At 26.4% G+C, this 18,846-nt stretch overlaps 1 protein-coding gene and 1 long non-coding RNA gene across 3 annotated transcripts in view; one reads left to right on the plus strand and one right to left on the minus strand.

Annotated features, from left to right (window-relative positions):
• Positions 1-13,534, minus strand: part of LOC107455638 (adenine DNA glycosylase) — a 31,066-nt gene extending 17,532 nt beyond the window's left edge. Inside the window, exons 1-6 of the mRNA XM_016073274.4 lie at positions 13,180-13,534; positions 11,041-11,354; positions 6,712-7,037; positions 5,356-5,510; positions 3,781-3,867; positions 2,203-2,248 (exon numbers count right to left, since the gene is read on the minus strand). Coding sequence (XP_015928760.2) covers positions 2,203-2,248; positions 3,781-3,867; positions 5,356-5,510; positions 6,712-7,037; positions 11,041-11,343 — 917 coding nt within the window. The 5' untranslated portion in view covers positions 11,344-11,354; positions 13,180-13,534. The remainder of the gene's footprint in view (positions 1-2,202; positions 2,249-3,780; positions 3,868-5,355; positions 5,511-6,711; positions 7,038-11,040; positions 11,355-13,179) is intronic.
• Positions 13,535-13,793: 259 nt separating this feature from the next.
• On the plus strand, positions 13,794-17,904 carry LOC147807247 (uncharacterized). Of its 2 annotated transcripts, none has more exons than XR_015435581.1 (3): positions 13,794-14,338; positions 15,649-15,708; positions 17,633-17,904. It is a non-coding gene; the product is annotated as an uncharacterized LOC147807247 (long non-coding RNA). The 2 variants fall into 2 exon arrangements; XR_015435580.1 differs by having other exon boundaries at positions 13,810-14,413.
• Positions 17,905-18,846: the final 942 nt, after the last annotated feature.

An 18,846-nucleotide genomic window follows, 5' to 3' on the forward strand; every position in this document is an offset into this window, starting at 1 on the left:
ATCACCAAATTGTTGTAACTACAGATATTTTATTGACGATAAATAGGTATTAAAATATATAAAAGAAATTAAAAAAACTAACAATAATTACATTTATTTGTTTCAGTAATTTTCAAAAGATTAAAGATTATTGAAAAAAAAAGTTTAAGGAAATAACTTTCAGTTACCCAAAAAGCGGTGCAGTTTTTTTAAAAACTAAGCAGAATTAATTACACATTGATTTGTTTGCTGTCTTCTTCATTCAATTTTTCACACCTTAAGGGAGCATAAGGTCTCAATTATGCCACTTAAACATAACCAATTTTTATTAAAATCCTTTATCTCAATTCTAAACATTACTAAAGCATTTGATTTCTTTTTAAATAACTCTATGGCAAGTAATTTTTGGTCTTCGCTTTTTTAGTTCGGGGAGTATAACACGATATCTACCTCACCTTTTTAGGTCATTTTACTATATGGTCCATCCATCTCCACTTTATATAGTGACTTCAACTTATAAGAAATATAATCCTATTCCACAATTGACACAAGTATCATTTTTCTTGTCTACATAAGGTGACATGGATTTTCACAAATTAGTTTTCTGTCACAAAAAGATTTTACACTCTGGAATTGTTAGCTTCACGACAACTCTAGTAAACATTGTTAGTCCTATACCTAACACTCAAACACTCTGGAATTGTTAGCTTCACAACAATTTCAGTAGAAATTGCTTTTCCAATACCTAACACTCAAACCTCCATATGTCACACACATCTTATTTCAGGTGAATAATTCATCTTTTCATTAATAAGAAATCACACACATTGATAAGTTAACTTGCAACCATTAAAAAGGTCTTCAGAGATATTATAAACAATGCATGCAATATGACTTCTTACATTAGAAGATATAAATTTGGATAGTCATATCTCTAATGAAATGGGAAAAATACTTTTGATACTTTTGAGCTCTTGCAAGATATTAAAAAAATATTTAAAAAAATATATAATAATAACATTGCAAGGAAAGAAAAAGAAAATACCAAACACATAGAATTGTCAACCTTAAAATATCTGATAAATGTGGTTAAGAAGGATTTTGCCATGTTCAGGATAATATAATTCTGAACAATAACAAAATCCAGCAAAACGACATTCCAATATCAGAACCAAAATAATATATATGAATTTTCAAAAAATTCAAACGCATATTATTGTAACTCATATTAGTGTGTTCTAATTACAGGTCAATAACCTGATGAACTTGGATACCTATAAATGATTAAAAGTTTCTATTTTTAATTAAACACTAACAATTATCAATAATTTTAATTAATGCCTAATGATTACAGATTTTCTAAGTTTTTACATTTAAGAAAAAACAATATAGCATGCAAATTTTTCACAGTTTGAGAAACTATATTCTTTTCTCCCACAGCAAAATATGACTTACAAGAAAAAGTTCAACGTAAGCTTTAAAAAGGTTTAACGTTAAAAATATACTCTAATAAAGAAAGAAAAAAGTTTTTTCAAGCAAATCTGAAGATAATTCCAATTATTGTAATCTGTTACTATAAAATTAAAAATAAACCCAATTAATTAAAAAAAAAACAACTTTTAAACATTCTTTTTAATAATAGAATAGGGAATAATAGTTGAATAGGGAGAAATAAATTTTAAACAATAAATTTAAAGGTAAAAAAATTTTAAATTATTTACAAATTATAACATTATTTAATAATTTAAATTAATGCTGTTTCATTTAAAAAGAGTTCAATGAATAGACATAACAACCCAACTGTCACATAAGTGTAGTATTTATAAAAAACACATTAAAATAAAAAGTTTACAAAAATATTGACGTCAAAATAGTTTAAGAAATCCAAATTCAATTAGAGATCTGTTTATAAACTGAAGGTGACACACGCAAATTATTAATAATTTAGTTTAAAGGTTTTAAAAATATACATATATACAATAACTTATATACATATAGCAACATATGTGATAAATTAAAATTATTTCAATCATAGTAATAAAAAAAACCTGTTTCAAAAATTATAATCTGTTCATCCAAAAGAAATGATCTAACAATAAAATGAAACAAAATCTTTATGAAAAGAACACTTTATGCAGATCCAGTTATCATATTTTGCAATGCATAATTAATAATATAATAGAAATATCCATAAAATCAGTAAAAACAAGCAATTAAATTTACTTTTGTTCCCACACTGAAGATGGCAAGCAGAAATTGCACCCGGCAACTAAAAGAAAGAAGGAAAAAACCTTTTAGAACAATTTTGAGAAATGGCCTAAAATCATAATTTTTAACATAAAATAACATTATGATTAACTTTTCAAATGATACAAAAGCGAATTGAATAAAAAAAAATTTTAAATTAAAATATTTTAAGATCAGATTAATAAAAAACACATTACAGTATAATTTTGTAAATTAGGCAGTTATTCTATGGGTATCTACATGCTTTTTAAAGTCTTGATATTACAATACCACATTATAAAACATGAATTTTAAATTTTAAATCTTGAGTAGTATCTTTTTGAGTAGCTTAATTCTCAATGACTCAATAGTAAACTCACATTTATTTTTTAACAGTTGCTACCACTGATTTCTACATAGCTTTTAAAATCCCATTAATTTAAATAGGATATAATTGAAAAACATAAACTTTGAATTATTTGACATTGACCAAATTAACAGTCACCATCTTGCATAGGACGACTAAATACAACAAATGGCTATTGTAAAAAGGTTCGTCAGCGACTACCAGATATCCACTTTTTGTGCAAAAATTTTGATTCGCTTAAAAAAATCTTGAAATATGGTGAATAACGAAAAAGTAAAATTAAGAGGTCTAAATTTAGGACCACTTTCTTCACCAAATTAATAGGACCATATTTCTCGAATAGCAGCTACCATATTATTAGGGTAAGGAATAAAAACTAGATAGGCAAAAAATATGTTTATTCAGAGAAAGAATGTTTTTGTGTTCAATTTTTAAAATTTAAAATATCGCCTGCACTAATTAATCAGCATTTTTGAGTTCAATCCCTAGAACCATTAAGATTGAGTCCTAGTATTTGAAAATCCAAACAAATTAAAAGTTATTCAGGGTGTTTCTTTTTTTATGCAGTATGTATTCACAGAAATATATATCTTATTGGTTCACTTGTTGGCACATCCAGATAACATTGGACAAAGTTTAAGAAAGTAGCCTATTTCAATGAATTTCGACCTCTGACACAAAGGTTCACTGAAAGTATTAATTTTTTAATGTGGGAGCAGTAGAAAAAAAATATTTATCAGTATCATGATTCACTCATTCTATCAAATGTCATTATGCATGCAAATAGATGTGTAATTCTCAAAAATCCAGTGGATCTTCAGTTTTGACTTTCCAAAAACCAGGAGAAAATGCTTTTTTAAAAAAATAAAGAATTGAATTTAATATTAAAAAAAACATTTTGAAAATTTTAAGAAAATCAAAAAAGTCAAGTATCAAATCTTGTCTGATTTGCTAATTCATCAAAGAAACTGGCTTTAAAAATCATAGTAATCAGGCGAAAACTGGGCATTTAAGCAAAAACTTTTTCACGTGTTTGCTATTTTTGTTTTATAGCATTTGGGAAAGAGATTTCTTCAAACAGCATTTTAGTAGAAAAAATGATAACAGCAAGAAAAAACCTTGATAGTATATTTCAATTTTTCAGAACTGGAAACTATATAAGAAAATTATGCAAAACACTTAACAATTAGTTGTTAAAATATGCTTACCATTTTCAATATCAGGAATGTCATCAGAAGATTTTTTCTTAGCTGAACTATTTTTAACAAAACTATCTAGAGTTCCATTTAATTTACCTTAAAAGAATAAAATCATAGATGTTTAGTTTCTATAGATAGAATTTAAAATGTTTGTTATTTATAACTTATGAATTTAATAAAATGTTTTCACTGAGTTCTTACCAATTTCATATATATAATTTCCTGACTTTAACCAGAATACGTTAAAAAAAATTCCAAACCAAAATTTTGCTATACAACAATTTTTTATAACAAACATACTCTAGTTTTTTTCACTAGTGAGCAACAAACCTTTTGATTGAAAATATGACAAACATTAGACTCTGTAAGAAACAGAATTTTATTCTACAATATAGTTTATTAATAAAGTCACATCAATTATGTAGTTGCCACTTTTATTATTTGCCATGTAATTAAGAATCAAAATTTATCTATACAGGAAGTTTAATTTCAGTTAGCAGGGTTACATTTAAGAAAAAAAATTTATAGAAGAAATAGTTAGAAAAACCACATTTTGCACAAACTGATATTCTAATTTTAAGTTGATTGGAATTTTTACAATCAATAACTGTAAAAGATGTTTTAGTTTACTTTGTAATTCCTTGGCTACTTATTGTTATCTGAGTTTAAAGAATGGTAATTTCCTGTGTTTGTGATGGGATTTCATCAGATTTTGGTTAAAAACTGCAATAATTCTTTGTAGTAACAATTAAAAAAATTTATGCCAATCGCCATTTTTTAAATTTTTTTTATATGCACTCTGTGTGCCTTTTATTACTGTTTTTTTCTTAATAAATATGAAATTCTAATGAATATTCCAAAAATAATTTTATTTCAGGTTCGATCTCAAAATTTCTTCATTTTAAAATGAACATTGTAATGTTTACCATATTTTGAGAAATGACTAACATTATTAATTGCTATAAAATGCATATATTTTACAAGTAATCTTTCAATATGAAGTTGATTATTTTTGTTACTGCATGGTGCTGTTTAATGATGTTACGTATAACTTTCTATTTCATTTTACTAATCTTCAAAACTCTATCTTGTCAAGAATACGAGCTCTTTACTAATTTTAAATATGTTTATCTAACCACAAATTTATATCTTTGAAGGCAATCTTCATTTTAATAAAAATAGTGAGTCTATCTATATTTTTCGTGTACACAATGTTGAAAAATAAGTAACAGAAGACTACCTACCAAAAGTCAAAGGCAAGCATTTATTCTTTTATTAATTTAAGTGTGTTTTCAAGATTAATATTAATAATTTTTAAATCAAATAAAAATTGAAATTTCTGAAACAGTGGTCTCAGTTAAAAACGCTACAACAGGCTACTGGCTAATAGCAAAATTTCCTAATTTTGCTCCATACTGAATTTTTATGCCAAAATCAATTACCATTATATTTTTCAAGTTACAATATTAAAAACAAAATCAATAAGATAAAATTAATTATTAAATATAACACAAAAAAAATCATGCAATAGCTTAGAAAAATCAGTCTTAAATATTGGATAAAAATACAATAATGAAAATATACTTTTTTCAGCTAAAGAATAAACAGCACAGCAACTACTAACAGGACATTTTGCACAGTTAGGATTTTGAGGCGTACAGACAACAGCACCAAGTTCCATTAAGGCTTGATTGAAATCTCCTGGTCTTTTATTAGAAACTATTTTATTTGCAAGCTCCCTGAAAATTTCGTAAGTCGAAGATTAAACAATTTTCATAGAAAGGAAAAAATCTTTAATAGTTCATGAGATATGCTTAAACATAAATCTAATTATAGCAATCAGTAAAATGAGATTTAAAAAAAAAAACCAAATAAAAGACAATTAGGAAACAAAAATTTTGAAACATTCATTTTTATGATAAGTTGAATAGGGAGAAAAAGTTTTTAAATATAAATTTAAAGGTAAAACGATTAATAGGGTATTTTGCACAGTTAGGATTCTGAGGGTACATATAACTGTTTTAACCTCCATTAAGGTTTGAGTGAAATTTCCTTGTTTTTTAATAGAAAATATTTTATTAGCAAGCTCCCGAAAAAATTTAGTAAGGAAATTAAAATGGAAGTTTTTACATTACATTAATAGTAATACATTAATAGTTATATTAATAGTAATTTTAAATTATATTTCCCCCAAAAAATGCAACTCAATAATTCTATTTAAAATGGTTTCATACAAGTAGGAAACTGGATCAGAACTGATACTCTTTCTCTAAAATTTAATTAGTGTTCCAATATAATATTGCTTTGTTAACTGTAACGTATATATGCTGTAAATAAAATCAAGTATGGTAAAGTGCTCTAAATACAGATGATGATCAACGTTCAACTAAACATACAGGTAAAAACTGAATTTTTTATTCTGTTTGCTCCTTCTTTCTTTGCCTTCAGATTCTCCAAATGATTGAAGCTTAAATAAATATCAAGGCTTGTTTAAATGTTTTCATATGATGGGAATCTATAAATTTTATAAAATTTAAAAAAGGACAAGTAATATATATATAAAAAATTTTAAGTCAATTCCTACTATAGTTCCTATTTTAGTTACTTTTTATTAAATAATTACAATTAATATAAATATGTATATATTATTGAATCGATATTATTGAGACGAGTATTTATTTCTAAATTTATATCCTGTTAAATATCTTAGATAAGAGAAATTTTTTTCTCCCATATAAAACTAAAATTAATTAAATTTAATTAATGAATTAATATTTGAAAAAACTGTATTAACATCAAGTGTTATCCACTACAAGTTTTAAAAAAAATGTATTTGAATTTGAGTGGATGAATAAAAAGTATTTAATTAACGATTGAAAATGTGAATATATAAATATATATAGGGAGAGGAGAATTGAAAAAAGAGTTATGAGCAATTACCATAAATGATCACGGACACCTGGATGAGATACGTTTGCACCAATCAATCTAATTCTGGATAAAACTCTGATTACATTACCATCAACAACACCCACATTTTTTTGAAATGCAACAGATGCAATCGCTGAAGCTGAATATTGTCCAATACCTGGAATGGATTTCATCAACTCTGGTACCACCTGAGGAATATTGCCACCAAGTTTTTCCATTATAATTTTGGCTCCCTCGTGAAGTCTCCTTCCCCTAGAATAGTAACCTAGGCCTGCCCACACTTGTAGCACTTCTTCAAGCTTCCCAGCTGCAAGATGTTTCACAGTGGGCCATTTCTAGAAGGATAAAAATTTATTTATGCATTGCCCTAAATGATTAATATGGAGATCAGAATACAAATGAGTAAAAAGTTTGGTGGAAGAACGAGGGTCCTTGCTGTTTGATATCAAGAACCCTGGTTCTGGACATGAAACATTGTCAAATATAAATTTAATTAATCTTTATACTTATTTGATAATACAGTGAAACCTGCGAAGTTGACCACCCTTGTAAGTTGGGCACCTGCATAAGTTGACCTCAATTATCAAGAACGGAATTTTTCCTATATAATATAAAGAAGCAAAACCTTTGTAGCTTGACCACCTGTCTATCTTGTATGTTGACCACTGAGATAAGTCAATTTTGTCCAGGAGTATTATGAAATTCTATTTTAAAACCCTCATAAGTTGACCAGGAAAAAAAAATTCAGAAAATTTTCTGTCATTTTTGCAATGTATGTTAAAATTTCACTTGTTTGGTGAAATAGTGTAAAAAGCTAATCTAAACCCTTTTTTGAGTTGACCCTCAGGGGAAACTGTAAAGAGTCAGCTTACGACCATTTCTTTCATCCGTTCATTGAAAACAGGTGTGTTAGTTGAAAAGTTGCTCTTCCAGTTGCAATAGTGATCATTTGAATAAGTGAATGCTCTGCAATATGCTTTGATCCTTTATTTATGGTCTTTGATCTTTAAGCGTAGTAAATAAATTTTAAAGTGTTCAAATTACATGTTTTCGTGTTCTGATATTTTAAGAAATTATACTTATTAAACACTTCACATGCATAACTAACGAAATAATTCTTTCAGAAAAAATTAGTTAAATATTAGAATTATATGTATCAAATTGAAGTTCATTCAGGTTTAAACACATTTCTTAAGATATTCATTTGCATATTTTCTGAATAAAATTTTTAAGTGAAGTGTAAAAAAAAAATTTAAATATATAGCAACATGATATAGGAAACGAAAAAGTAAACAATGACCCACCCCCTCTATAAGTTGACCACTTGTCTAAGTTGACCACTAAAACAATGCACCACAAGTGGTCAACTTACACAAGTTTTACTGTATTTTGAAATTGAAATATTTTTTAAAATTTTTATTTTATAAAAGTAATTTAAAAAATTTGTAAAAGAAAATCACAAAATTATTTTATCTTAAATATAATAATTATTTTAGCTTAAATTTAAATAACTCATATGAGTGTGTGACCTCATTCAAACAAAAAATAATACAAACACGGGGGTCAGTCCAGGGTATATTTAATACCGTTTAGCAGTACCTTTGCAAATTCAGCTTTAGGAAAAGCGATAGTTTCACAAAATACTTTTAATAAAGCAGTTTCTCACAAAAAACCCCTTTCACGTTGCAATCTAGGTAAAAGATGTACTTTTTTGCCAGATGTCTTTTACAAAAATGTAGCACATGTTTGGTCAGATACTGTAACATGGTAAACCTAACCGGTCGCTCACGCTATATCAAAGCGAGCTTTTTTTATTTTTGCTCAGTTTTTTAAAATGCAACGAGTGTTTCTCTTTGTAAACTTTACAGAAAGTTAAAATTCGAACATTATTCTGAACATTTCGAACATTATCTTAAACACTATTGTAAATTTATTCTATCAGACCTTTATTTTTATGAAACACTTTTTTTCTCTGTGAAACTTTTTTCTGTATGACCAAGTCGAAAATAATCTCATAATGAAAATAACTTTTAGTGCTAGTACTGTTAAATGCATGTTTTATTAAATTCAAGCTGAAATTAAACTACAGACAATAATTTTTTATGGAATTAAAATTGGATGCAATTTTAAGCCCACAATTTTACTATAGCAAAATTATCTTTTTTATATGGGGAGAAATTTACTTGTCATAAATGATTTTTTTTCAAAGTGACAATTTTTGAAAATGTTTTTGTATTGATTTTTCATTATAATTTTTAATTTTCACAAATTATGTCAAAATTTTCTCAAAATAGGTATCTCTTTCTCCAAAAAAAAAAAAAAAAAACAGACTTCTGAAACATAATTATACAAATTTGTCAGTAGGTATTGAAATTGCAGCAAATCATACCTCTAAGTATAAAAAAATTTTATGAAAAATATCACCTTTTACTCCTTAAAAATAACTATAAAAATCAGTAAAAATACTGAAAACTTTCTGCCATGATGAATTCTATTCTTTTAGATTATTATTGATATTAAGTGATTTTTACTCTTAGTTCAACTGTGCTAAGAACAACTAGTACTGTTTGTCTACGATAGGTACTCTGTCCGCCACAAAGTCTGCGGCAGTCTGGTGCTATGGAAACAAGAAGAGAGCATTTTAGGGAGGGTGACTTCGATGAAGAGGTCTCCTTTTCTCTCGCCTTCGATGATAGCTTGTATGGGGAGTATACCAGATTGGCTGACTCAGCCACCAGTAGGAGACTTATTTAATCTGATTCAAGAACTTTTTTAAGATTCGCATGAATATTTCTTTCTTACTTAAAATAATTCTCTCGATTCAATCAGTTGTTATTTTTTAAATACAAAGGAAAAAAAGTGAAAAAATTCTGACATTAAGGGTAGTACAGGTTTCTTTAATATTACTTTTTAATTTTACGATATTTATTATGAATGTTCATTGATTGTTAGATGGTTTAATTTCTAAACTTGCACATTTTTTAAAGCAGTTAATTTCTTTTATTACTTGAATTTTCTGGAAAAAGTGAAGAGCTTAAACTTAATAACTCTGATTTTAAAAGGAGATAAAACTTTTGCTGAAAATAAAAATAGTTCACGTTATCTGTGCCGGAGAAATATTAAATATCTTTGTTTTGATTATTAATTTTGAAATATTTTATTTAATTATTTATTTTTTGAAACTGAAAGCAAGTGACCGCAACTAGGATGAAATCTAAAACTATCAACGATGATTTTTATCAGCACCCATCAAACCATCTGAAGTTTTTTTTGCTTAAATTACTTTTTCTTATTCATATTTTATTGTAACCTGTACAGTTTTTTTCCACTATTTATTAAAAACAGTTTTTATTAGCAAATTTATTTTTTTCTTAATAACCAATTTACTAAGTATGATAAATTTATAGCTGAGTTATTTATTAATAAAGCATTGAGCTGCTTTAAACAATTTTATACAACTTCCATACATATTCCATACATACATATAAATTTTTTTAATTTTTTTTCTAAAACAGAAGCTTTTGAAAAAGAGAAAAGATTAAAAAAAAGGAATCACACGCTCTAAACAATGTTTCAGGCGCGAATGCTCATTTCTCTTAACTCTAGGGCTAATACAATAGATCGAAGAAAGAAGTCTCCTTTTCTCCCACCGAAACCAGTCTTAAAGAGGGACCCCACACCCCTACTTGAAATAATCATACCTCGTTACCATAGTCCCCGCCACCCCTCCAGACGAATGGCGGACAGAGTACCTATCGTAGACAAACAGTACACTTAGTTCCATATAAACTCTTGATGAAGATTATGTAAAGTTCGTTATTGTGTTAGGTATATAGAGTCAAGTCACTACAACTTCTTTAAGTAAATGATATCTAAAGAAATTGTTTTTTTTTTATTTGCCCCTTTCAACATAATAAAAAAATTTACTTACACGTCCATATATTTTAAAAACAATATTTAGAAACAGTAAAAAAAATAATAATTAATTATATATTCTAAAAACAGTATTGCAGAGTATCTTCCACATAAGGTAAAGAGGAAGCAGTCCATTCAGAATTATTATACTTTCTATTTAATCAATTTAAATCTAATACATACAAGATATATCACTTGTTTTATTAAAAGAAATTTAATATTTTTGATTTAGGACCTTTCCTAATAAGAGTTCCATTTTATCTTAACTTGACCATACAATTGCTACTGAAACTAAATTCTTTTTTTTTTTCTGCTACCCTATTTTAAAGAATGTTACAGAGTGGACCTCTTCATTTAATTAACTTTCAATAAACATATAACAAATACAGAAGATAAATGCTAGTATGAATATATCAGAAATACCTTCATCCATTTGTTAAAATATGGAATAACAGTGGCAACTTGAGTTTGTTGCAACATAATTTCTGACACCCAGACAGCATAGCCTCTAATATTAGCATCAGTTTCTGTTTTAGCTATGTCACGCCAAGGTAATTTACGTTGTTCCTTATCATACCACTTTAAAAGATTTTCTTGCAGATCCTTGATTTCTTCATTGGTAAAATGATGTTTAAAACAAATACTGATAGATTTCGTTTTCTTTGATTCCTTTTCATTTTTAACACGCTTTTGATTAGATATTGATGATTTTGATTTATTAGGCATTATGATATCATCTGAAAGAGAGAACAAGCATGATTAATAATTGCAACTAAATGTGAGCATACTTATTAGCAGGAAAATAATTATGTTTTAAAATGATACAGTGTTTTCATCATAGAAAAAAAATGGGTGAGAATATCTCACCCTTTCTCAAAAACAGGGTGAGATTTCAAAAAGTTAAGTGAGATTTCTAAAAAAACAAAAACTCTTGAAAAAAAAATCATTTCTTTAATTATAATACATTGTTAACGTTGAATATTTTTGGTGCATCATCATAGAAGATTTTGCCTTTGCAAGGTATTTGTCCATCTTACATAAGTGCATAAAAATTTTGAACGTCTTACATGAAGAAACTTTACCTACGGTAAACGCGTGGTTGCAGAGAAATGTATTCTGAAAGGGGTTCCATGGTTGTGTTCTGTTGTTCGAAGAGGTTCTGAACAATACTGGTAAATAGGGAAGCTAGATAATGGGGCAGATGTTGAAAATAATGAATGATCCAGGAAGAAAAGATAAACGGATTTTATTCTAAATGGCGTAATTCGAAGTTTTTACCAAAATGTGAGAAATTCGTGAATGTTGAAATTGATTTATAGAATGCGCGAATTTCTCGCAGTAATCATTTTTTAATGCGAGAAAGGAAAAAAATATGCGAGATTCTCGCGTTCTCGCGCTGTAGTGAAAACACTGTGATATTAAAAGGAATTGTTTTTATAAAAGTGAAATTTTTTAAACATTATTTATCAAGGTGCAATTTCTTATACACAATACTCCTCAGAAAAAATAAACTGCTTAAATTGGCTATTCAGCAGATTTATGAAATGAAAATAATTCCAAGCATTTTCTGGCTGCTTTTCTTTGATGCCGGAATTTGATCAGTCCTAATTGGAAATTTGGATCGTTCAAATATAACTCTTTTACTTCTACAATTACAGAATATTTTCTTGTTATTTCATAGATAATATTTGTGCTGTACCATTAGATGCACTGTCTGAAATCTATTATCAGAAAGACTCTATTTTACTTATAATTTGTTTTTTGGAATTATTTTCTCCCCCTACTGTGCTGCAGATTAATAAAGGTTTTTTCTAGTGAAAAAAATACATTAAAAAAAACACACTACCAAATGCAAGGAACAAATTATCTGACAAATTTAATTTTAGCTCAGAATGAAAAATAATGAATGTAAAGAAAGGTAATTCTTATTTTTTCGCTATTGATCTAATCAAAAAAGTTCACTCAGAATTTAACTGATGAAACAATTTAATTCCAAATCTGTTGCAATTTAGTACTAGCAGTACTTTGTATTAAAAATAAAGAGTAATTTAAGCTTATTTAAAATTGCATTACTCAAGTAAACTTCTGTAAGGGAACACGATCAATTAATGTTAGATATTGTAAATCGAAAGTTATGCTAAAGTTGCCTAATATAACTTGATACGGTTACAAACCATATAATATAATACTGTTCTTTGTTAAATTATGACAGAATCAATAATTGATTAAATTTTTCCTTCTACCAAATATTTATTATAGGTACATTTCTAAGGTAGAAACTTAAATAATTCTACATAACGATCAGTAGTTTAGAAAGTCTATAGGAATATCTGATGACATTAGCTATCAATTATCATGAACTTAATATTTCAGCCTCCCAAAAAAATGAGTTTCAAAATGAAATTTTATGGTAACACTTATATACAATTAAACAAAAAGCTAACAATATTTCAAAATTATAGTCTTTTGCATTTAATAGCAATTAAAAATAATTAAATAGAAGGGTGGTAATTCAAAATTCGAGTACAGCTTCCTATAATAACAAAAAGCATTTATGCTTACTCAATAGTATGTACAGTATATACAAAAATCAGGTAATCATAAGAGTTTAAATCATGAGGGAAAATGCATAAAATGAAATGCGTGAAGAAATCCTAAATAAAAAAATAAAAAAACATTAAGTTTTCGAAATTTTCGCCGCGCTTTACTTAAATTTGTTTATTTACATTTTCGGATAGAAAATGACAGTTACAGTTAACAATATGTCAGATATTTTTTTAATTTTTAATCACGGTTTTTTTTTCATTAATTTGGTTGGCTGTTTATTTTAAGGAGCGTTCACTTTGCATGTAGTTCATGCACCTCCAATCGCCATTAAGTAGTTCGACCTGCACGTCTAGGGTAATCACAAGCTGTGTTCCAGGGACTAATATAGGGGTCTAATATTTATGTCATTTTTTCCGCAAAAGACTCACCTCTCAGGTTCAATATTTACTGAGAGGTGTGTGAATCGTAAATATGAAAATCTTTTATTGCTTCGTTCTCAATAAATGCGGGGAAAATTTGCAGTGAAAATAGCTTTTAAGCAGCCATTCTCGCTGGTAGCATTAAAAAAAAAAAGGCAAGTGAGCGAAATTGGGATTACAAGCGGGAGTCTGATTAACGAGTTTTTCATGAGAAAATGTTCTTTCCTAATCATTTTCTCACTCACAGCTATGAATTCGCATATGCGATTCTTTCGTATTGCATTGTGAGTGGTCTATTCCCAGGTAGCAAAAAGATATGATCTAATATTAGAAAGATGCAATATAATACTGCCCTGCTAGAAAACGCAACGCTCTTGAATCCTATCTTCTAATTTTAGAACTAATATTATATAAAATAAAATAGTATTCGATCTAACATTCGAACTTTCAAAATAATCATCTATTTCATTACTTTTGGTACAGCGTCACATTTTTGCGAAAGGTTATCCCATATTATTAATAAATAAACATTTATTTATGAAAGAAAACAATAAATTAAATATTACTTAAAATGTCATTTTTAGCCAATGCAAAGAAAGCGAAAAATAATATTAGTAGTAGTTTGCGAACGATTGAACTCAAAAAACTTTTTCAACTGTTGAATCTTGTCCCCCTTCTTCCTCGTTGGCTTCCTCTGTTCGTTTGTTTACGGCGCCATTGTTAGAACTTAGCTGCTTTCTTTTCAATTATATAAGGTATTTATAATTTAGTAATTATTTGAAAACTTTATACATTTCAATGATAGTTACATGAAACGTTAAAGAAGTATTGTAAGTAATGTTTTTGCTTTAGTTAAAAATCATGTATCAAATAAAGTCAGTTTATATTATGAATTGTGATCATTATTGTTCGCACATAGTAGTTGACTTCTGTGTTAAGTTATTGTTTAGCTATAAATAATAAGTAATGTAATTAGTTCAAAATATGCTTGTAAAAGAACGTTTGCTAAGTAATTCGACTGTAACAAAGTTTTTCTGCGACAGTGGAAAAGATAAAAATAATTGTCTGTAAACAAATTAGCCAAGTTAAAACAATTAGAAAATTAATGATCTGCTACTTTTAGCTCAGTTTAGACCATTACATTCTAGAATGTTTAACGTTCAATACAAACAATATTGTTACCGTATTAAAATTTCATGTCTAAAATATTGTAAAACAAAGAATTAAACATTTTTATTTAAATTTCTTGGGGATATTTCAGTATCGTGATTTGTCCCGCCAAGTGCAATCACCAACTTTTTTAAACAAAAATATGTGTATATGTTTGCCTGGGGTTGTACCTTTCGAGTTTGTCCTATTCTGTAATGTTTCTTTTAGTTTAATAAATATTTATTAAATAATTATTATGATAACAATTAGTCTAATAAATAATTATTGTTTAATAAAGTTTTTAAATAAATTTCTATTACATATAATCTGAGACTAAAAATTTAATTAAGCAATAAAAAAATAAGTGTTATGCATACTGACTTTTAAATGTAATGTAAATATATTTGGGGGGAGGGACAATATATATATTACAACTTTGAAATATGTGAATTGTTAAAGAATTCTCCGAAATGGTTTCTTTTTATATTGATGTACTTATACGAATTTTCAAATAAGCATTTGTTTATTTAATATTTTTCGGCACTCTTTTTGTTGATTTGCCACATAGCGAGTAGTTATTTTCTGGTATAATAAAAGAAGTTAAAAGGTTTTGCAATTTGATTTTATTTTTAAATATCTGAGAGTTTACTTGGGAGTGCTTATGAGCTAAATTCTTTTAGTTGATCTCCTTCCCTCTGTGTTATATTTTTTGTGTGACACTAACGAAATTTTTTTTACGCTGGTATCGATACCGAAATTTATCATTTAATTTCATTGTAAAGGATATTTCAATTTCTTAAAATCATTTTCAAATTAAATAATTAAAGTTTCAAATAAATATTCAATGTTAAATAGTTTTAAATGTGTTTTTTTTTTTTCATTTCAAAATCTAATTTCTTTTCTTTTTAAATTTCAGTATATATAGCTTTTCATCTTCAAGAAAATCTACTATTTTTAAAATAAGCAATGGACGAAAGTAAGCAATTGTTTATTTCACACTTTTTTTGTTGATAGCTTGCCACATAGTGAGTATTTATTTTCAGGTCTAATAAAAGGGGTTAAAGAGTTTTATAGTTTGAATTTTTTTTTTTTTTTTTTTTTTTTTAAACATATGATAGTTTGCTTGAGAGTGTTTATGAGCTAAACTCTTTTGTTAATCTCCTTCCCACTATGTTACTTTTTGCTTTTCGTGTGGCTCTACCAAGATTTTTTGATGCAAGTATTGATACTGCAATTTACTCATTGAATTTCATTGTAAAAGATATTAAAAATTTTTAAAAAAATTTTCAAATTGCATAATTTAAGTTTAAAATAAATATTCATTGTTTAAGAATTTTAAATTTGGTTTTTCCATTGTAAATTTAATTTTTCCTTACAATTTCAGATATAGCTCTTCATCTTCAAGAAATTTTAATTAAAATTTCATGTTTGAAATATTGTACAACAATGAATTAAACATTTTTATTTAAATATAGACTGATTTTTATTTGAATGTTTTTGATGCATCATTATATATATTAATTTGTAAATGATTAAAAAATAAACAATAATATGGTCTATTCAAAATGGTGATTATGGTGAATGTAGAGCTTTGATTAAATTGTATTTTTTAAATAAATTCCTATTAGAAATAATCTAATGCTGTAAAAATTTGTTAAACTATAAGAAAAAAGATATTTGACAAATGTTGGGTATGCATACTGACTTTTAAAGAATGCTATGTCAAAATATTTGGGGGAAGGGGCGAACTATATTTAATATATATTTACAACTTTGAAATATGTGAATTGTTAGAGAATTCTCCTTCTATATGATTTTTTCATCCATGAATTGATGATTTTAAATTCTCATAGTATCTTTTTACATTGATGTTCTTTTACATTAATCAAATTTTAAAATAAGCAATGGAAAAAATTAGCAATTGTTTATTTAACACTTTTCGCCACTTTTTTTGTTGGCTTGTCACAAAAGAGTTTTGCAGTTTGAATTTTTTTTCATTGCAACGATAAAGATAAAAATAAATTTTTTGTAAACAAGTTTGCCATGTTTAAATAATTATTAATTAATCAATTACTTTTTAGTTAAAACCATTGCATTTTAGAATGTTTGAAATTTTATTCACAAGTTGAACACTGTTGTTACATTTTTTGAATTTCTTGTTTAATATATTGTAAAATGGTGAGTTAAATATCTTTATTTTCATTTCATGAATTAGACAGATGTTTTTGATATATGATATATGATTAATTATATTAATTTATAAATGATAGCAAATAGTTAAAAAATAAGCAACAATATGGTCTATTCAAAGTATGTTAACGTTAAATGAAGAACAGTGCTTAAAAGGTGTTAAAATTTTTATTTATGAAGTTCTTAAAAAAAATTTGAACATTTCCTATTGGCTCTATGAGCTTATACAATGTACAAAAATATTTTAACAGTTAAGTGTCATTGTACTTAATCTTTAAAAAAAAATAAAAAGTATTGAATTTGATATATTTTTGTATCTGTATATATACTTGAATATTCACTTCAATTGAAAAGAGCTTAAGCGTTTTGACCTATAAGAAATTAAGAAAAAAGAAATTAAGAATAATTAAGAAGAAATTAAGAATAATTAAGAAAAAATAAAATTATTATTTGAAGGCCGTTATAAGTGAAATAATTTTCTATTCTTTCTTGGTGATACTGAGATTTTTTGGTGCAGGTATTGTTACGGAAATCTACCCATTAAATTGTAAACATTTTCAAATAAAATGATTTAAGTTTTAAAGAAATATTCAATGCTTAATAGTTTTAAATTTACTTTAACTAATTTAATGTTTTCAATATAAAGTAATATAGAGGTTTAAGTTTAGTGTTTTCAATGTAAAGTTAACTTTTTTCTCTTATAATTTTAGCTTCGTCTGCTGGATAAACAAGCTTATCTACCAGGAAGGAGCCATTCATTTTTGAGCTTGGGTGCTGTACAGTGCAAATGGAAATTAATTTCTGGTAGAAAACTAGGAGCCATATGTTCAATCCTGACAGAAAACAAAACGACTGGAGGCTCTCTTTAAATCTGCCGGAGCTGAAAGTTTGAAGAAAGGTGCATCCCTGTGCGATTCGTTTGTGTGATATGCAAAGATGCTGCTGACCAATTTATAAAATCTTTCAGTAAAGCAAAGATTTTCAGTTTATTGCTCTGAAATATAGTTCAGTAGCACAAAAACAAAAAATTGAATTGAAGAAAAACTTTAAACTGTATGAAATGACTGTAAAGTTTTGAAATTTTTTTTAATTTAAAAATAATAATAATTAAAATGATAACACATGGTCCTACTGTTGCTTTTAGAAAAAAAAATTATTTTATTTAATTACAAATACGTGTTCTTAACTTATATTTTAACAAAAGAATATTGATAAGCTTATATTAAACAATGATGGTAAGAATGTATTGCTTTTATAGTTTAGTGAAGTTATATTTATATTGTGATTTGTTTTAAAATAAAATAATTAGGTAGTGAAATGTTTGTCATGATTTGATTTGATTTATTTTTTTATTCTTAACTACTGCATTGTGTAATTTATTCTAGTCATTATACTTATGTTTAAGTATTATGAAAATTCGAGAAATTTTGAAGATATCAGAAGAAATTTTATTTTAACATCATTGTTAAACATTAACTCTAACTTATGAGCAATTATACTACTAGCATTGTATTTATTAACTTCAATTTTGCTGTTCAAATTTGAGATAAGAAGTGTATATAGATTTTTATGATTTTATAGATTTTTGCAAAGATTTAAATTAATGTAATTGTAAAATAATGATAATAGTAAAAATTTCTTAGGCTTAATATTTAAAATTTAGCAGAACATTTATTTACATTATTGTAAAAACAGAAAATTTAAATCAACTTAAAGAAGAATCTTGTTTAAATTTTTATACATAAAATTCTTTGCAAAAGCAACTTTTTTAAATGCATAATATATGCTTTTTTAAGGCTAATTCTTCATAACGCATACTATATAATCAGAGAAAAACGATTTTGATCACTAATACTAAAGGCAACTTTTAAAAGATAATGTAAAAAAATTTATTATTTTTTCGTCTCATTCTTGTATGCAATTA

Source organism: Parasteatoda tepidariorum, chromosome 7 (genome assembly GCF_982258835.1).
Source record: "Parasteatoda tepidariorum strain Cologne lab strain chromosome 7, Ptep-v5.0, whole genome shotgun sequence".
In the NCBI taxonomy this organism is placed as follows: domain Eukaryota; kingdom Metazoa; phylum Arthropoda; class Arachnida; order Araneae; family Theridiidae; genus Parasteatoda; species Parasteatoda tepidariorum.